At 38.4% G+C, this 21680-nt stretch overlaps 1 protein-coding gene across 3 annotated transcripts in view; it reads left to right on the plus strand.

Moving 5' to 3' along the window:
* Positions 1-1219: 1219 nt before the first annotated feature.
* Positions 1220-21680, plus strand: part of TLK1 (tousled like kinase 1) — a 141009-nt gene continuing 120548 nt past the window's right edge. Inside the window, exons 1-2 of one of the 3 annotated variants that reach the window (XM_045558715.1) lie at positions 1439-1505; positions 9173-9261. Coding sequence is in view for 1 of the 3 variants with exons in the window: in XM_045558713.1 (XP_045414669.1) it covers positions 1367-1505 (139 nt within the window). In the remaining 2 variants the exon portion in view is untranslated. Of the gene's footprint in view, positions 1506-5274; positions 5404-9172; positions 9262-21680 lie in introns of those variants that run through there. The other 2 variants (XM_045558714.1, XM_045558713.1) reach the window with 2 other exon arrangements.

Here is a 21680-nt window from a genome sequence, read left to right on the forward strand (position 1 = left end):
GTGAGTAGAAAGCTACACTGTATCTATAAATTTTAGCAAATGCTGTAATTTGTTTTGGGATTTTGTAGTCAGGACTCAGCAGCAGCACTGGAAGCAAATAGGAAATTTCTAGAAACCATACCCTCTTCTACAAGATGAAGACTATAGTTTTCACATACTGAATATGTGAATTCAGTAAACATTTCTATTTAGATTTCCCATTTATTGTTTTAAAACAAAGAACTGCTGTACTACTACAGTCTGCAACACCAGTAATTTTTAATTTCTCTATGAAAGATCTCAGAAAACGTGAAAAAGTTTTATTTCCCAACACCTCCTGCCCCCCACGTATTTTATAGCTTTTATTCCGTAATTACTCCCATTCTGCAGACAGGGAGGCGCACTCAGGGTTTATTGCACAGTACAGAGGGGCAAGAGAGAAGCAACTCTCAACTTTTCAGTTCCATTTTGAGAAACGATCGCATCGAACTCCAGAGAAGCGGCAGCCGAGCGCGAGCACAAGCATTTCTCCCCAGGCTGGGTGTGGGTCAGGAGCCAGGCGCGCTTCCGCGGGAGAGAAGGGGAGTCAGGTGGCAGCGGCGCGGGAGCCGGGGCGGCGCAGCGGGGGCACGTGCGGGACGCGCCTCCCTCCGGCCGGCGCGGGGACGCTGCCCCCGCGCACGCGAGTCCGTCGGCACCGGGCTCCCGAGCCGCGCTGCGATCCGCGGGCGCGCCTGGGGCGCCCTGGAACCCGTGTCTCTTCCCTCGCGCGCTCGCTCGCTCCCCACACCCCCAGCCCCTGGCAGGTCCCTCCCCTAAGCCTGCTCCCGCGGCCGCCGCTGCCGCCGCCGCTACCGGAGGCGCAGGAGCCTCGCGATAGTGTTTGCACAGGCGGCGCGTGACGCCGCCGCCGCCTGTAACTGATGCAGAGGTTACCCCCGCCGCCTCAGCCGCCACCCACCGCCCGCCGCCACCACCCGGGCGACGCCGAGGGCCGACGCACTGCAGAGGTGCCGGCAGGTTCCGCCCGCGGAAGTCTCCTCGGCCGGCGCAGCCCGCGCTCCGCCCGCGCTCCGACCCCGGCTCCGGCGGGCGCCCCCTCGACGCCTCCGCCGCCGCGCTCCTTCCCTCAGCCTCTTCTCCGGCGTGCCCGCCCGCTCCCTCGCTTCTCCCCCTCTCCCTCCTCCCTGTCCCCTCTCCTTCCCTCACCTCTTCTCTCCCCACCTCCTCTCTTCTCAGTTTCCTCCCCCATCCTCTTGACTCTTCCCTCCCTACCCTCTCTCTCGCTCGCCCTCAGCGCGGCCCCCGCCATGACGGAGGCGGGTGCCGGTGCCGTTGCCGCCGCTGCCGTCGCAGGGGGGGAGTCGGGTTCCCAGAAAGTAGCTTGATGAGTGTCCAAAGTAGCAGTGGAAGTTTGGAGGGGCCGCCATCTTGGTCCCAGCTCTCCACGTCTCCAACCCCGGGCTCGGCGGCGGCGGCCAGGTCCCTGCTGAATCACACGCCGCCATCCGGGAGGCCCAGGGAAGGTAAGCGCCGCTGCGCCCGCGCCAGCTCGCGGGCTTCCCGTCCGCGCCGCGGCCCCCGAACCCCCCAGGTCTCCTCCGCCCGACCCCGGGGTGGGGGATGGTGGTGAGGTGGCCGCGAGGCCGCCCGGCTCCCGGGAGGTAGTGCGCTGGCTGTGGGTGGTGGTTCGCGGGTGGCAGAGAAGGCGGACAGGGGGTGCGCGCTGGTGGGCACGGGGCGAGGCTCACAGACTCGCCTGGGGTTCCTAGGTGCCAGTCTTGCGAGAGTGGGAGGCGTCCCCGCGGACGCGAGCCCCTTTCTGCTCCATTTGCCAGTACATTCAGTACTCTTAACCTCCTGGCCTCTCGTCTCTGGTGGGTTTTCCCTCCCGTTGGAGCTTTCGTCCTCGAGCCCCCTCCCCTTCCCCCGCGCACTCCTCCCAAAGAGGCGGTCCCGGCTCTGCAAGCTTTGCTGCCCGGGACCTGGAGGATGCCCCTCGCTTGCAGGGTCTCTGCCCTTGGCGTGGAGACGCTGAAATTATCTAGACAGACTTTGATCCCCTGTGTGGCCCCCTAGAGCAATTCAAACGGCAGACTGACTCGTGGGCAGGCTTTTAAAACCACCCTTCCAGATGGTTGCAACTTTCTCTCCTTCACCATCACCTCCTGCGTGTTTGTGCGTTGTCTTCTCTACTGCAAGTAGGCTTCTGTTCTTCTCTGACAGGGTCGTGGGTTTTGTGGGAAATATCTGCGTAAAGGTTACTGCAAACACGCACCAGATCAGTTACAATTGTTTTCTAAGTTTTCTGGCTTCTTGCAAGCAAGTGTGCTGCCACCAGATGTAGCAGTTACACAGCTTGTAAGGCACCGGCGTGCTTTTGACTAAAATTTCAACTTGCTGTATTTAACTTTAAGTATACGACATAAAATGAAATTTGGGAGAACATGCATGTATGGGGGAAGAATAAATGTGCATGGAATCTTTTTTAACGCTCTTTTGTCTGGAAAACGCGTAGCGGCATTAATCAGCAATTGGTAAATGGGTTGTTCACTCCCAGTTGTCTAACACAAGGAGATTGTAGGCACATTTTTAAAAAAATGTCTGGAAGTCAAACAGTCTAGTGAATCATTTAAAGAAACCAAGAGCTTCGATTTATGTAGGAATCAGTGGGATTACTTTATCTTGGAAATATCTATCGATATTTACTATTCAGAGCATTGACAATTGTTAATCAAGTGTTTTGTGCCCTGAAGCCAGTGGTTCAGGCATAGCATTCTTTGTCATTTTGTTCCTGTGAGCATGTGTGAAAGTGACAATAGGCTCAAAGATTGGCATGAATATGCTCTAGAAAATTCGTGGAAAGGTTTGATGTATGGCATCCATTAAACATGCCGAATACATCGACTGACGTTTTCCGCTTTCATCTCATCCCAACACTGAGCTTTCATTATTAGAAGATAAAAGTTTATTTATTGAATAATGCAAATTTGATACATCTGATGGTTTTTCTTTTTGCCTTGAAAATTTGTAAATGAGTATTTTAAAATGTATTTTATAAATAGAGCAGTTAATATTTTTAAGATGCTTCTACTTTTGTCTGTAGTTTTATTAAGATGCTTAATGATAGTGTTGTGAGTTGTGAAAGACCATTTTATTTTGTTTCTTATTGAAAGATTTACCTTTTTATCGATCATTCGTTGAATATTTATTGAGCCTTTACTGTGAGCCAGACCCTGAACTAGATACTGAGGACATAGTGTTGAATTATCTGTTGACATCTATTGTAAGTATTGGGAATTTGGGAGCCACAAAATCTGGGTTGTGAATTTCTGCGGTTACTTCAACTCTAGTTAAGAAACTTCTTCATCTGTACTATTCTGCACTTTTTCTGATGTTTGAAAATTTTGAGGGCTTGGAATAATTTAGCTTGAACTTCCAAATAACCAGATTTTTTCCAGCAGTTTAGATTACAGTAGATGTTTATGTAACCTAAAGTAGGGAGTCTCATGAAATAATAGGACATGCTTTTGTGAAAGTTGTACTTTACACCAAGTACCTGTGTGGCCACGGTGGAGTATTTCTTTTTGACCAGCCAACATGCATGTTAAAACTGTGTTAATCCTCTCTAGGTTTATATATTAATTTTGAAGCTTGGAGCTGTGTTCTTAGATTTCACTAATGGTAACAGGAATTGCATATATGTAGCACCTAGTATCATAATGGAGATATTTTCTATTGAGTGGAATCTCAGTTTTTATTTTAACAAGCGTTTAGCATCTTTTCCAGGTATATATATTAGTGTGTTATATAAATTTAAATTTTAGGGGCTTTTGACTTCTGGTAAGAACCATTAATATTAGGGGAGCTTGAATTTATTGAATGTATATATCAAGAAGAGAACAAACTTTTTTCTTGAAAAATTTGACATATAGTAATAGAAAAATTTAAATGTCAGAGATACACATGCATATGTGCATAGATAAATATTAATATATGTGATGAGCTCCTTTTAAGCAAACTTTACTTTGAAAATGGGCTGTTTTTAAAGATATGCCGTTAAGTATCTGTACAAGTTACTTATTTTGAAACTTTGACATATTTGGAACCAAAAATCTAATATCATAATCTGATTATTTTTGGTGCTCTATGTTTTGGCTTTCCACCTCCCTTTCTTACCTGATTCTTGTTATCATGTTCATAGAGTTTTATTTGATTACAAATGAAATACAGCTTTATAAGATTTAGGAATCTATTGGAATTTAGGAATTTATATGATAGATGTAGTACAGACTGCTTTTTTTCCTGTGGGTCCCAAAGCTTTTCCTTTATCAGTCTTGAAGTTCTCTTTGAGGTGCTCAGTGTAACTCTAGATTTTCTGCTGGATCTAGATTTTCTGCTGGATCTTTTAAACCTGTAATCTTTATCCCATTTTGTCTTCTATAATCCTGTGATTAAAGGGATGAGGAGTTGAGGAATTAAGAAAGTTTTGATATGAAGGTCTGTTTGCTTTGTTGAAGTCTAGGAACCTAGTGTCATGTTGTCTAGATAAGCAGATGGTTTTTCTCATATCAGTACATGGATACTTTTGAATGAGTTATTGCTAAGGATCAAATGATCGATTGTACAAAATACTTGCATTTTCTTTTCTGTGCCGTGCTGTCATTTATGAATAATCTGCTTTACTTTTTTTTGTTTTTATAAATAGTAGTTTCATCAAAAAGATGGCATGACAATTAAACTGTTACTCTCTCTGTGTTCATGTTTAAAGACTAGATTCCTTAGATAGAATTAAAGTATTTGACTCCAGACAATTGAGTAATGAGATGTTAAAAATAAAGGTGTACCAAATGGCCCAGCAGGTCTTTAATTTCTTGAAATCAAGAGTCAGAGGAGGATGGGGTTATATGTTTAAGGATTCTAGTTTTTAAATAGATATGTGGTAGCTGCCTCCTTTACAGAGGCACATTTACATATTAGGGGAGAGAGAGAAAAAAAACCCAGAACAGAGATCTGAAAATCTCGTGAGAAATTGTCTATGCTTTAGCCTTTTGGTCTCAGGGCCTCTTTCTTAAAAATTATTGAGGACCCCAAAGAGATTTTGTTTATGTGAGTTATATCTATTAATATTTGCTATTTTAGAAATTAAATGATATTTCAAATATATTAATTTATTTAAAATCATAAACTAATGTGTTAAATAAAATTTTATGAAGAATAAAATATGTTCTAAAAAATTAGTGAGATTAGTGGCATAGTTTTATATTTTTGCAAATCATTTTGATTTCCAGCTTCCTAGAAGACAGCTAGATTTTGCTGCTGCTTTCAGTCTGTTGTGATGTTTTGATTGCGATAACTGAAGAGAATCCAGCTTCACATAGCGGTGTATAGTTGGAAAAGGAAGTATTTAATAGCCTTTTCAGAGTGAGTATTCTTCTTTGATATTATACCAAAATTCAACAAGTGGCAGTTTTTTAAAAAGGTTACTTGCAGTGTGGAACTACATTGTACTCCAGAAGTGTCTCTAGGACCCACAGGACTATGGACCATGTATTTAGCCTAAAGAAGAAACTGAAGGGTGGGAAACATGATGACTATCTTCAGATATTTCAAAAACATAAATAGAAAAGAGAATAGTTTCATTCATTCTCCTATTTTAGAAGGCAGATTAGCAGGTGAAAATAAGGAGGCCATAGATAGAGTTCAGTATAATTTTTTGACCAGAATATAAGGACTGTATTGCAATGAGACTTGGAACAGTGGGCCAACAATGGAAACTAGCAACAATAGAAGGAGGTACTTAGTTGTAAGAATTTGAAGTGGACTACAGGGACTTATTTTCAGGGAAGATGGAGTTAAATTCTGTAGATTCTTATAACGGGTGCTGTTGGATTCAGTGACTTAAGGTTGCATCCATTTAAAAAATGTGAGCGCTCTATGATTTAAAAAAAAATCCCTAAATGTAGTTATGTTGTACTTACATACTCATTAACGTTTTTGAATATTCTCTCAAGTCAGTAGTATAAAACCATTGTTGATTTTATTACTGTTTTGCATTTTTGTTGTGCTTTTCCTCTAAGGATTTTCCTGTATTTTCTGAAGTCAACAAGATCAGTCTTCCTGAAATTTTGCTAAATTCACTGTGAAATATAATAAGCCTTGAAGACATTTTAGGGAACCAAGTGCTATTTATGATACAGTTTAGTAAAGTTGTAATATATTTGAGCACAGAGTTTTAGAATACGGTAGGGGGCTGATTTTTAATTTCGAAAGAGAAACTATGAATATAGTCTGTATAGTCTTTTGTCTGTAATTGTATAATTTCAGAAGTAATATGCTTAAGCTATTCTAATGTTTTTAAAGCTAGAGAGTCTGAAAAGAGGGAATAAGAAGGAAAAGTATTTAAATTGGTCTCTCTTGAATTTAAAACTGTATATTTAATATAACCAGGACATAAAATAAAATGAAGAATTTTAATTCTCATCTTATTTAGAGAATTACACATGTAATATTTATCATTACAATTCATATTTTAATTTTATATGGAACATAATCTCTTATGTTAGTTGGATTTTTAGGTGATGGGAAGTTAAGCATAAATTCTCTTAACTTTATTGAGGTCAGTTTAAAAAGATTAGTAAGGAACACCCAGCTTGAGCCCCCTTGGTACTTGTTACATTTGGATTTAAAGTTCATTTCCTATAGAGAAGCCATAGAAATAAGTTATTTAGTATCATAAATTGTTCATGCTTATTAATAATTTCTAAGAATCTTTGAATAAATTGGAGGAATTGTGTTATGAAACAGGAAGAACAGTATGGTATAGATGAGAAAGTGATTGTAGTTGGGGTCTGAGGTAGTCCTTCCTTTGCCATTAACTTGCTATGTGACCTTGGGCAAGTTGCTTATCTCTGCTTCAAAGTTTCATAAACAGAATTATAGAGCTGAAAGGGACCTTGAAAGCAATCTAGTACAAACCTCTCATTTTACAGATGAGGAAACTTAGATAATTTTCCCAGGCTTTCACTGTAAAAGAGTTGGGACCAAAATTTAATTTTCTGACTCTCAGGTTATTGCTTTTGCCATTATGCTTTGCAGCCCCTTTTCATCTGTAAGATGAGGGGGTTGGATTAGAGGCTCTCAGGGGTCTCTTCCAGCTAAAAAATATTGTCATTCTTACGACATTAGGCCTAATGTAGTTTATTAGGGGAAAGTTTGTAGCTTTGGGTGAAACAAATGTTTCTTGAAGAAGCTATATTACCTTTTGAAGGTTATGTTTTAGTTTGTTAAGAGAAGATTGTTATCTTCATTAATATCGAAGGGTATTTGAGTTTATTTATGAGTATGGTAAATAGTGTGCTGGGTAGTCTTATTCTTTAAAAATGATCTACATACTAAAATACTGTTATAAATATATTAAAAACTGTGTAAATTAAATAAATAAAAATGTGATGCTCTGAGGTGAAATACCTAGGTGATTGCTCCTCAGAAAATATTTCTGGAGTTTATCTCGGCTTGGATTCCTGTGCTTGCCCCTAGTAGGTGCTTGTGTTCTTTAGTGTCCCGTAGGATTGTTTATTTCCATAGCACTTGCATCATGCTACCTTTTATTATAGTTTTATTTATATTGCTTTCTAGGTAGAAAGGTCTTGAATTCAGAGATTATGTTTTGTTCATTTCCATATTTTCAGCACACAGCAGTATGTTCTCTAAGAGTTGGTACTCAACTAAGAGTTTTGTTGAAGGACTCTTTTTTTTTTTTTTTTTTTGAGACAGTCTCACTCTGTTGCCCAGGCTAGAGTGAGTGCCATGGTGTCAGCCTAGCTCACAGCAACCTCAAACTCCTGGGCTTAAGCAATCCTACTGCCTCAGCCTCCCAAGTAGCTGGGACTACAGACATGCGCCACCATGCCTGGCTAATTTTTTGTATATATATTTTTAGTTGGCCAGATAATTTATTTCTACTTTTAGTAGAGACGGGGTCTCACTCTTGCTCAGGCTGGTCTCGAACTCCCGACCTCGAGCGATCCACCCGCCTCGGCCTCTCAGAGTGCTAGGATTACAGGCGTGAGCCACCGCGCCCGGCCAGGACTCTTTTTTATATATATATAAAAATCAACTTTATATGTATCTTGGTATGCACATATTTTGGACCCAGGAAGATGCTTATTTTAGTAATTCTTGGGCAAGTTATATTTTAAAGGTTGATACAGATAACAGTAACAAAAAAAGCTAAAATTTATTGAGTTTACACATGTTAATTCATTTAATCTCATATAACTCTGTGAGGTAGATACAATTATTATTCCCATTTTACACATGAGGAAACTGAAGCACAGAGAAGTGAAGTAACTAGAGTTTGGACTTGAACCAAGTCTGTGTATTTGAATGACTAGAGTATATTGCCCAAAATATGAAAATTTGGTTTTGAGTAATTTTGTAGTCATTTTTCCTAAATTTTAATATACTAATCAGCTTTTTAGTCTCATTCTGTTTATCTCCAAGTTTTTAAGGTTTTTTTTGCAAAAGTTTTGTACATGTATGAAGATAAGATTAAAAATAAACACCCCCCCTAAACCCAACAACCAAATTTAGAAAGCTGTACCAGCTGTGCAAATCTTACATTTCATTTTTTCTTAAATAAGTTTAGTCCCTTCATGGAAAATGTTAGCCATTAATGAAAAAAATCTTATTTCCATGTTTGATAATCTAATTTGGATTTCCATTTATCTTAATATTTTGGCCTCATAAGCCCAACAGAACCATAACAAATAAACATTAGAATTCGAACAAAGAATTTCCCACTGTCCATGCAGGAGCAATCTATTTATTTTGGAGGCCTTATAACCTGAAGGATAAGGCTCTAAACTAAATTGTGATGCTTTAGAGGCAGATCTTTGATTCTGCTATTTAGTATTCAGTATGGCAAGGGGAATGAGGCTTGATGCCCAATCTAGCTCATCTATGAAGAAGTATTTTTTAAAACTCTTAGTTCTAGTTCCTTTATTGCTTCCAAAAAAAAAAAAAACAATCTCTTGGTAACATGTATTATATAGCTAACCTAATGAGAGGCAGAGAGAATTTGAATGGGTTGATAGGAATTCAAAGCATGGGGTGGAAAGATAGCAGAGCGGACCCAGGTGGTAGGTTGTGAAACTTCAGTTAAATCTTCCCAATGTGGTTTCATTTTTAGGTCTGAAATTTCGTGAATTTCAAGAAAGGAAGTTAACCTGTACTTCAATAAAAGTTGCTATATTCTACAAATTCATTAGAAAGCCAAATGTGAGTGTTTTTGGATGACTTATAATATTTGTACCTCTTCGTTTGTATGGATTAAGAATTGGTTATACTTAAAAATTCTTGCCTTTCCTTGAAAACTAATTAGCTGGAGAAAATAAATTTTTAGTTTAAATTCTTAAGCTTTCCCTAGTAAGTGCTGCTGTAGTTAAATGTGATACATGGTGTGATTTCACGATTTCCCACTTGACACTTTATGTAAATGCTTCTTGAGGTTGAATGTAGTGCCACTGGGGGAGGTCAAAGGGTTTGTATGAAGCCAATCATATTCATCCTGTCTTATGAGACTTAGAGATATGTTTTAGTTTTTTTTTCTTTTTTGATAAATGATATGTATTTGCTTCTTTAAAAATATAGTTTTTACCTTTTCCATGCACATTTTTTTAGTGTAATTATATGGTTTGACCAGCTTCATATACTACTTTTTCTTTACTTATTTCATTTACTTAAAAATACATATGCTTATTAATGCTAGCCACTGTTCTGGGTACTTTGTAAATAGTAACTCATTTATTTCTCCTAACAATTATTTGAAGTAAGTACCATTATTATCATCCCTATTTTACAGATGAGGACATTGAGGCAAACAGAGGTTAAGTAATGTACACAAGAACATATAAAGAATATGTAGCAGAGCTGGGATTCAGATGAGGCCCCTTGAGTATATGCTCTTAACAGTTAAACTATTCTGACTGTCAATGTTATTTCATTGAAGGAATGCACTATAATTATTTAACCATTGTTTAGGTTAGTGTGTTAGTCATGATTCTTTTGGTTACATGTGGTAAAAGCACAATTTTGTTAAATTAAAAAACAAATTTATTGGTTCACATAATTGTGTGTGGAGGAGGATGCAATGGCTTTGGAAACAAGTGGGTCCAAGATCTCAGATAATGTCATTGGGTTTCTTTGCCTCCTTTTCTGGGTTTTTCTTGCCTCTTGTTTCTGGAGCCCTAGACACATAACCTTTAGTTTAGCAACCACACTTTAAAGAGAGCTCTTTCCTGGTGTCCACATGTCAGGTCTGGATTGAGGGTGATCTATTCTTGTTGTCAGTTTCATAACCAGTCATTGAGACTTGGGAGATCAGGCTCAGCAAGGGTAGCCAGTATGGCATGGGTAGGGTGAGTTGGGGAACCCACAGAAAGCCATGATGGATAGTCTCCTTGAGATCACATGGATTGGATGAGGTGTAGTTTTCCTGAGGAAGAGATGATGGTGAACAAAAAACAATTTGACAACTATATGGAATCATTATGTTATTTCTGTTTTAATTTTCATTTTGTTTACATAATGATATAGTGACTTGAGTAAAAGTTTTTTATTTTTCTAAATATGAGATTTTCAGTGACTGACTTACTAGAGCAAAGAGTTTAAAACAATTTTAGGGCTTTTGACAAATGTTGCCAAATTATTTTTTTAAAGGCTTGTATTTAGCTCTTATGCGAGCAGTGCATGAGATGGGTATAAACCAGGTAGGGCTCAACCTATCCTAGAAATACTATACTGGGATTACATATTTTTAACATATGCCTTACACTTAACCAAAGGGTTGCAAACCTGATGCCGAACAAGTATGTAATCCAGTTTATCAAATGCTTTATCTTATTTTTTCTGGGTATTTCTTACTCCCATTATTTTTAAAATTTTATAGTTTTAAACAGTGAAACCAAAAGTCTAATAAATGCAAGCTCCCACTCTCTGCCCTCTTTCCTCCCAGTGTCTCTTTCTCTGACCTAGTTGACAACATTAGGCTTACTTTTTGGATATTAATACCATGTGTAAAAAACATTATTATGCAGAGAGTTAATGTAACATAATAGTTTCAAGCACATACTTAGTGTTGGACTTGGGTTCCAGTTTGGGTTTTGCCACTTAATTGTAGTAAGTTACTTAACCTCTCAATGCCTCATGTATAGGTTTTCTTGTTTGTAGGAGGGGATGGTAGTAATAGTTACTACCTCACAAAGGTGTGAAAATTAAGTGAGGAATGCATGGCATATTAACAGCTCAGTATGTTTTTTTCCCCGCCTGCTTTTTTTTTAAAATGGGGTCTTGCTATGTTGTCCAGGCTGGAGTATAGTGGCTCTTCACAGACATGATCGTAGTGTGCTACACAGTCTTGAACTCCTGGGCTCAAGCAGTCCTCTTGCCTCAGCCTCTTGAGTAGCTGGGACTATAGGCATGTACCTGGATTGTCTTTTAACTATAACTGCTATGTGTGGTTATAATGATACTTTAGAATTTAAATGTTTTCATCTCTGTTTATGTAGTGAAAAATAGGGAACAAGTACTATCTAGATAAATGTTCCTTATGGCCAGAGCACACTTGATTTACATGAATTGTCTCTCTGGCCTGTTGAAGAATTCTAGCAGAGTTGTGTCTGACAGAGGTAGATTTCAAATGATGTTCTAAATTGCTGCTTTCATCATTTTAGTTCTTGTGATTTTCTGTGGCTTTAGAATTGATCACATTTATGAGACATAGTTATAACATTTAAGCATTAAGCACTAGATTTGGATTAGCAATGTTTATGCTTTATCTTTGATATGCAGTAATATACTTTAAAGCACTATATTGCAAATTTTAAAAGGGGCCTGCCTTGTGTTTTTTTGTGTGTTTTTACTAGTACCGAGGAGAGAGTGCTTTATGTACACTAGGTACCTGCATACCAGGGGATGTGTAGGCAGTGTGGCCTACATAGGGATTAGGAGTGTGGACCTGGATTTGGATCCTTTTTAATCACTTCTGATCTGTGTGACCTTGGCCATGTAATATTTACCATTGTTGCTGCTGTTGGTGAATTTTTTCTTTTGAAATGAGAGAGAGGGACAAAAAACAAGCTAATATTAGGGAGTCATTGAAAAGTAATTTTTAGGCTCCATTCTCTAATCTGTACATGTTCCCTTATTGCACAGTTTTCATAATTATCTTTTAAGTGAATGTATACTAATTCATTTAGTTGATATGTATATCAAAATTTAATCATAGTTGTTGGTCTCATTTCTTTTCACAGTATAACACTATGGTAAATATTATGCATATAATCATTTTTCTTCTTTTGAATTAATTACTTCTATAGTATACATTTAAAGGATTTGTTTTCTTGGGCAAAAGCAGTGAATATTCTTATGTCATTTAATATGTATTGTCATTACTGTTTTCACAGTGGCATTATTAGGATTTTAAAGTCTATTGTTTCTCTGAGATAAATCAATTGTCGGAGCTTTAGAGTTTTATAGAAATCTTATTGGCATAGTTTGTTTATTCATTCAGCAAGTACTTTTGGACCTGGAGCTTAGTAATGGCAAAACAAAGGTACATAAGATGTAGTTGGTCCCTGCCTTCTAGGAGCTTCGTCACAGTCTAGTGAAGAAGGCTAATTTATAGCATTCAATTCATATTTTTAAAGAACATCTGTGGGTTAGAAAGAATAATCTGTGAGTTGCCAGTTTGCAACTTCCGATTTAAGCAGATGAATTATAATATAGTTGTAGCATATGCTGTATCAAGGTGTTATTAATATAATCATTGGTCATTTGGTTGCTAGAACTAACTTTAAGCAAAACAGATTTATTAGTAGAATGATATAAGGCAGGGTATCCCTTAGAACCCAGGACTCTATTTAGGACTTTGGTTAGTCCTCAAGGGGACTAAACTAGAAACTAGAAACGCAGGAACCATGGTACCACTGTTTCCTTGTGGATCATTGAGCAGCCCTTTCCAGTGCTGTGAAATAAAGTTGTCTAAGAAGGAGCAGTAGGAAGGAAAGGAATTATATTTCTGTCTCTGAGGTTATGAACAAAGTGTTCCCTAGAGAAGGGAGTTATACAGTTTTCCTCCAGTTTAACTGCTATTCAATGGTATCTTGTTTTAGTTGATATGTCTTGATTGTAGTGAGATTGAACTTAGTCAATATTTGTATTAGGTTAGTGCAAAAGTAATTGCGGTTTTGGACCATGAATTTTAAATCGTTGTAACTAGGCTCAAACACATCCTTGTTAATCAAAATAGGAACCATTACAGTCAACACATTGTTGCCAATGAGAAATAAGTTTTTTTATTCCTGTAGTGTAAAAATCCGTGCTTTGGGGTTCGATAAACTCTTGGAAAGCATTTTTTGCATCCTGCTGGTTATGGAAGCGTTTTGCCTGCAGAAAGTTGTCAAGATGCTTGAAGAAGTGGTTGTCGAGGGGTCAAGTGAATATGGTGGATGAGGCAATACTTCATAGCCCAATTCATTCAACTTTTGAAGCGTTGGTTGTGCTACACATGGTTGGGCATTGTCCTGGAGAAGAATTGGACCCTGATGACCAATGCCGGCTGCAGATGTTGCAATTTTTGGTGCATCTCTTTGATTTGATGAGCATGCTTCTCAGATGGAATGGTTTCCCCAGGTTACAGAAAGCTGTAGTGGATCAGACCAGCAGCAGACCACCAAATAGTGACCATGACTTTTTTGTTGTGCAAGTTTGGCTTTGGGAAGTGCTTTGGAACTTCTTCTCGTTCCAACCACTGAGCTGGTCCTCACCAGTTGTCATATAAAAATCCACTTTTTGTCGCATGTCACAATCTGATCGAGAAATGGTTCATTGTTGCATACAGGAAGAGAAGATGACACTTTAAAATGACGATTTTTTTTTTGATTTGCAGTCAGCTCATGAAGCACCCATTTACCAGGCTTTTTCACCTTTCCAGTTGGCTTCAAATGCCGGTTGATGTTGAGTTCTTTTGAGTTTTTTGATGATTGCCTTCACTTGGTCATTGTCAACTTCTGATGGCTGGCCACTGAGCTCCTCATCTTCAAGGCTCTCATCTCCTTCACAAAACTTCTTGAACCGCCACTGCACTATTCATTCGTTACCAGTTCCTGGGCCAAATGCGTTGTTGATGTTGAGTTGTCTCTGCTGCTTTACAAGACATTTTGAACTCAAGTAAAAAAATTACTTGAATTTGCTTTTGGTCTAACATCATTTCCCATAGTCTAAAATAAATATAAAATAGGCCAGGTGTGGTGGCTCATGCCTGTAATCCTAGCACTCTGGGAGGCCGAGGCAGAAGGATCGCTCAAGGTCAGGAGTTCGAGACCAGCCTGAGCATAGCCAGACCCCGTCTCTACTAAAAAAAATAGAAAGAAATTAGCGGGACAACTAAAAATATATATAAAAAATTAGCTGGGGATGGTGGCACATACCTGTAGTCCCAGCTACTCAGGAGGCTGAGGCAGTAGGATTGCTTGAGCCCAGGAGTTTGAGGTTGCTGTGAGCTAGGCTGACGCCACGGCACTCTAGCCTGGGCAACAGAGTGAGACTCTGTCTCAAAAATAATAAAAATAAAAAATAAATAAAATAAATATAAAATAAACAGCAAGTAATAAGTCATTAGCAAAAAAACACCAAGTGAGAAATGTGCATTAAAATTATATATAACATAACCACATTTGTTTAAGAATGTATTCCAGTATCAAAACGGCAAATTTCAACAATGCTAAAACTAGTTAGTTTTGCACCAACCTAATATCAAAAGCCTATTGCTAGTTTTTCTTGAAATCTATATCTTAGGTTTTTTGTTTTGTTTTTTTGAGACAGAGTCTCAATTCTGTTGCCCAGGCTAGAGTGCAGTGGCATGATCATAGCTCACTGCAGTGTCAGACTCCTGAGCTCAAGCCATCTTCCTGCCTCAACCTCCTGAGTAGTTGGGACTAAAGGCCCGCACCACCACACGCAGCTAATTTTTCTAGTTTTTGTATAGACGGGGTCTCACTCCTGTCCAGGCTGGTCCCGAACTCCTGGCCTCAAGCTATCTTCCCACCTTGGCCTCCCAAAGTGCCAGATTTACAGGCATGAGCCATGCGCCTGTCCTTCTTAATATATGCATTTAGGGATGTAAATTTCCCTCTAAACACCGATTTAGATCATTCTGTTAGTTTTTTTTTTTGAGACAGAGTCTCACTCTGTTGCCCGGGCTAGAGTGCTGTGGCGTCTGCCTAGCTCACAGCAACCTCAAACTCCTGGGCTCAAACGATCCTACTGCCTCAGCCTCCCAAGTAGCTGGGACTACAGGCATGCACCACCATGCCAGCTGATTTTTTCTCTCTATATATTTTTTAGCTGTCCAAATCATTTCTATTTTTAGTAGAGACGGGGTCTGGCTATTGCTCAGGCTGGTCTCGAACTCTGAGCTCGAGCAATCCTTCCGCCTCGGCCTCCCAGAGTGCTAGGATTACAGGTGTGAGCCACCGTGCCCAGCCCATTCTGTTAGTTTTGATATATTACGGTTTTGTTTTTATTCATCTCAAATATTTTTAAATTTCCCTTTTAATTTCTTTTGTCCTATTGGTTATTTAGGTTTATGTTAATTTCTACATATTTGTGAATTTTCCAATTTTTTTCTGTTACTGATTTCTAATTCTGTTGCGGTCAGAGAATATACTTTGTATACTTTTAGTCTTTTTCAATTTGATCTTTGTTTTGTGGTCTAGCATATATGGTCTATCCTGGAGAACATTCTATGTGTGTTTTTTCAGAAAAATGTATATTCTATTGTTGGGTAGACTATTCTCTAGATGTTTGTTAGGTTTAGTTGGTTTATAGTGTTTGTCTTCTATTTCCTTGTTGATCTGCTGCCTAGTTTTTTCTATTCGTTATTGAAAATAGAGTATCAAAGTCTCCCAACTATTGTTGTTGGATTGTCTGTCAGTTTTGCTTCATGTATTTTGGTACTCATAAGGTGCATATATGTTACAAGGTGCATATCGTTTATAATTATTATATTTTCCTGAGAGATTGGCCTTTTAATTGTTATAAAATGTTCCTCTTTACCTCTAAAAACATTAAACAATTTTTAAAGTATGTCTGGTATTAGTATATTCATTCCAGCTCTTTTATGGTTGCTGTTAGCATGGTATGTGTTTTTCCATCCATTTACTTTCATCCTGTTTGTATCTTTGAATCTAAAATGTGTCCTCTGCGGAAAGCATTTAGTTAGATCTTATTCTTTTTGAATCCAATCTGACAATCTCTGCTTCTTGAGTGTATTATTTCATCCATTTGTATTTAATGTTATTAATATGGTTAAATTTATGTGTGCCATTTTGTTTTTTTTCTGTATTGTCTCATGTCTCTTTTGTCTCTCTTCCTCCTTTACCCCTTTCTTTTGCATTAAATATTTTCTAGTATAACATTTTCATTTCTTTACTGATTATGATTTTAAAACTTTTTTGAGTTACTTTCTTAGTGATTGCTCTACGGTTTATATTATATATCTTATCAGATTCTAGTTCAGATTTATACTGACTTTATTCCAGTGATAGTTTAGAAACTTTACTGCTACATAGCCCTCTTCTATGCTTTTTTGTTATACATATTGCTATATGTTGCAAACCCAAAAAATATTTTTATGATTACTGCTTTACATAATTTTATGTCCTTTGAATAAATTAAGAAAGGAAACTAAGAAAGGAAAACTAAGAAAAAAACTACATATTTATAGTTTGCTGTACTAAGCTTATTTATTATTTTTGTTTCTCTTTGTTGTTTCCTGTAGATTCAATTTGCCATCTCATGTCATTTCCTTACTCCAATAAAGTTACTCCATCTGCCTTTTTTGTGCTATTATTGTCAATATAATATATGTTGTAGGCCCAGTTACATACACATTGTATGTGCAGTTCCTTTTTAAATCAATTAAGAAAGACTGTACAATTATATTATCTTTTATGGTTATCTATGCAATTACATTTGCTGGCACACATATTTTTTTTCATGTAGATTTATTTATTTATGAATGAATGAATGAATGACGAGTCTCGCTCTGTTGCCTGGGCTAGAGTGCTGTGGCGTCAGCTTAGCTCACGGCAACCTCAAACTCCTGGACTTAACCCACCGCCCCGGACTAATTTTTTTATTTCTATTTTTAGTTGCGTGGCTAATTTTTCTATTTTTAGCAGAGATGGGGGGGTCTCGCTCTTGCTAAGGCTAGTCTCGAACTCCTGACCTCAAGTGATACTCCTGCCTTGGCCTCCCAGAGTGCTGGGATTACAGGGGTGAACCATCACGCCCAGCCTGTTATTTATGTAGATTTAAATTACCCTTTGGTATATCCGGAACTGATTCTGATTCTTTGCCAGTTCCAATCTACTGTTCAGCCTCTCAAGAGAATATTTAATTTCAGTTATTGTACATTTCAACTTCAGAATTTGATGAAACATTATCATCAAATCTTCCTTTAATTCTTTAAACATGGCTTCCTTTAGGTCTTTGAACATAATTATAATAGCTGCTTGAATTCTTTGTCTGTCGAATCCAACATCTGGGCCCTCTCAAAGGCAATTTCTATTGCTTGTGTTTTTTCCCCGTGTATGGGTTACACTTCTGTTTCTTAGAATGTCTCAAGGTATTTGGTTGAAAACTGAACACTTCAGATAATATAGCAACTCTGCGTATGGATACCTTACCCCCTGAGAATTTTTGCTGTTGTTTGTTTGCTTATTTGTTTAGTGACTTGGCTGGAATAGTTCAGTGAAGTCTGTTTCCTCCACAATGTACAGCTTCTGTTGTTGCTGCTCAGAGGATGCTATTATGGGCATGTACACAGTCTCCCTGACCAGACAGCTGTGGTGTTGGTCCTGCTCTCTTTGATCATCTCTTTCCCTGATCTTTCCACTAAGATTTTTTTGCTGGTCTGCCTCTATTGCTTTCATACCTAGCTGTCAGCCTCCACTAACTGTCCATTGCTTTATTGTTTTCACCAACTTCCTGGGTCAAAAATTGTCCCATAGCACATTAAAATGAGGCCTTTTTGCAGAAGCTAAGTGTTGCCAGTCTTTTAGTCTTACGCTTATCTTAGGAGGGCTCTTACTACCTTTCTTGCCTAGTTTTCTCTGTTAAACTTCTAGTTGCTCTGCAGGTTTGCTTTTTGCTACTACTGTTATGGAACCTGCAGCTTTTAGTTGTTTACTCCCTAGATCTCCATAGTTTTTGACAGTGCCCTTAGGAATGAACTTCCCTAATCTGTTCCAAATATAGTCGATTGCCATAGGTGGAGCTACAGAGCTTTCTGTTCCTATGCTTCCTCCCTGTACCCCTTTCAGCAGAACCTGTACTTGGAGGTGGAGGCAGGAAATCACTTCTGAAGTGCTCTAGGAGTGAGACACAGTGGGCAGGGGTGGTATCCTTTGTTCTTCTCAGTTTGCCTCTCCTGTTAAAGAACCACCATCTTACCAGTGAGTGGTTGGGACCGAGCATTTTTGCCCTGCCATAGCTGAGGTACAGCTTCTGCCTTAAAAGTGGGGATTGTTCTTTCTCAAAGGGAGATCAAGAAAAAAAAGTAGAGATTGGTTGGGGGGAAGGGAGCCCCAGTCTCCTTGTCCATGCCTGTCTGGAATAGAGCTTTTGCAACATGGAAATGGGGGCTGGAGGCAGGTTGGTGGGAGAGATTGGCAGCCTTTTTCTCCTAGAGTGAAACTGTAGTCCCAGCCCGGGAGCTGGGGAGCTTCCAGAGCACCTGCCCGGTATAGAAATTCTGTCAGAGTTGAGGGGGTGGAAATAGGAGTGGCTTGTGGCTCACATGTCACAGACGCTTGCTGTTCTCACCTCATTAAATATTATAGGTAATTAAGAAATAATAATTTTCCTTTTTAAATGCTCATTTCAGTGGAGAGATGGTTCACTGAGCTGCTCATGCCTCTATTTCTGAAGTCCCACCCTCATATGGTATATTTCAGAAATATTAGTATTATTATTACACTTTTCACACTTTGGTCTGTAATCCTTCTGAAATTGATTTTTCTTTATGGTATATGGTAGGAGTAACTTTCATTTCTATATGGTTATCATATCCCGGCACTATTTACTGAAAAGAATTGTTCATCCTTAATATTTTATAGCGATGCCTTTTTTGTAAATCAAGTGTCTGTCTGTATCCAGATCTGTTTCTGTGCTCTGTATTCTTTTTTTTTTGAGACAGAGTCTCGCTGTGATGCCCAGGCTAGAATGAGTGCTGTGACATCAGCCTAGTTCACAGCAACCTCAAACTCCTGGGCTCAAGCTATCTTCCTGCCTCAGCCTCCCAAGTAGCTGGAACTATAGGTGCTTGCCACTATGCATGGCTAATTTTTTGTTTCTATTTTTAGTTGCCTGGCTATTTTTTTCTAATTTTTTTTTTTTTTTTTTGGTAGAGACGGGATCTCGCTCTTGCTCAGGCTGGTCTTGAACTCCTAATCTCAAGTGAGTCTCCTGCCTTGGCCTCCCAGAGTGTTAGAATTACAAGCGTAAGCCACTGTGCCTGGCCTCTGTGCTCTATATTCTATATCATTTGTTTGTTCTGGTGGTTCTTGTGCCAGTACCATATGTCTGAATTACTATAGCTTCATAATAAACTTGATAGCCAGTAAAATAAGTATTCCTACTTTTGACAGGCAGAATTTTAAAGATGTTCCCTCAAGATATCTGTCCCTAGATGATTCAGTTGAATACTAGATACTGCTGCGACAGGATTTTATTAGATGTAATTAAAGTTTCTAATTCACAGACCTTAAAATAGTGAGATGATATCCACTGGTGGACTCAGTGTAATCACATGAACTCTTAAAAAGAGGAAAGCAGAAAAGAGATGCAGCAGGAGAGGTCAGAGAGGTTGGACTCCAAAGCATGAAAAAACTTGACCTGCTGTTGGTTTTGAATTGGAGGCTGAGCCAGGGAATGTGGGTAGCCTCTAGAAGCTGAGACCAACCCCCACTTGATGGATAGTAAGGAAATGGGGACTTCAGCCCTACAGTTGCTTGGCACTGAATTTTGCCAACATCCTGAATGAACTTTGGAAACACATTCTCCCCTAGGATGTCTAGACAGGAACACAGACTGGCTGACACCTTGATTTCATCCTTGTGAAACGCTAAGCAGAGAACAAGCTGAGAGCCAGGCTGTGCTGGGATTTCTGACCTGCAGAAACTGGAGATAATAAATGGTTAATTTAAGCTGCTAAGTTTGTGGTAATTGTTAGGGCAACAATAGGAAATTAATACACACTTTATTGATTTTTTTCAAGATTGTTGTGGCTATTTTTGGCTCTTGAAAGTTCTACAAAAAAACAGTGTGTTGTTGGTTTGATTGAGATTACACTGAATCTATAGGTCATTTCTTTACAATTGTGAGGGTTCCAATACACATATATAGTGTATTCCCTTCATCATTTCAATAATAATTTCCTAACTTTCTCTGTAATGATATTGCATAATTATTTTTATTCTTAGTAGGTGTTATTATATTTTTTGATGTGATTGTAAATGATATCTCTTTTTAACTTTTCTATTTGTTGTTGATATGTAGAAATGCAATTGATTTTTGTAATGATACTGTTATTGATTTATAATGGTATTGACTTGGTAACCAGTAACCTTGTTTATAATTCTGTTAATTTATCTTAATTAGATCATTTGTATTTTCTGTGAATATGTGGGCTATGAATGGTTAAATTTCATCTTTTCCTGTCCTTGTACTTATTTATATTTTTAGCCTTATTGCAGTAACCATGACCACTAATACAGTGTTGAATACATTGGTTATAGTGGGATCTTATCTTGTTGCTAATTTTCGAAGTATTTCACAATTTAGTGTACAGGGATTTTATATATATCCCTTCTTAGATGATGGAAATTCTTTTCTATTCCTAGTTACCAGGTTTTGGTTGTTTAAATCATGAGTGGATGTTGAATTTCATTGAATACTTCTGCATCTGTTTTAGATAATCATTTAACTTTTCTCCAGATTTTTTTTTAATGTGGTGAAGTACATTATTGCTCTTTAAGTATTAAACCAACCTTGCATTCGTAGACTAACCCCAACCTAATTGTGAGCTGTCATTCTTTTTATACAAATTGCTGAATTTCTTTGTGATCTTTTGTTTAGTAGTTTTGCACCTACATTTATGAACGAGATAGGTTTGTAACTAACACTAGCTACATAAAAAATGAGAAGTGCATTTTCTTTTACTGTTATCTCAAAGAATTTATGTAAGAAGGATGTTATAGTTTCTTTGACTTTTGGTAGAATTCACAGGTGAAGCCATCTAGACCTGGAGTTTTCTCTGTGGAGAAGTTTTAAGTTTCAATTTTATACTATCTCAGGTCTCTTCAGAGTTTCAGTTTTCATATCAGTTTTGGCAAATTGTTTTTTCTAGGAATTTTATATATTTTATCTAGAATTTCAAATATGTTTGCATAAAATTGTAGTAGTTCCTTGTGATCTTTCTAATGTACATAGGATCTATAGTGATATCTTTTTTTTTCATTCCAGGTCATTTCTGTATCTTGTCTCTTTTCTTTATCAGTCTTACCACTTTATATAGTCTTTTTGAGGAACCAACTTTTAGCTTTTTTTTTTTTACTTTGTTTTCTATTTAATTG

Source organism: Lemur catta, chromosome 8 (assembly GCF_020740605.2).
Source record: "Lemur catta isolate mLemCat1 chromosome 8, mLemCat1.pri, whole genome shotgun sequence".
Classification (NCBI taxonomy): Eukaryota; Metazoa; Chordata; class Mammalia; order Primates; family Lemuridae; genus Lemur; species Lemur catta.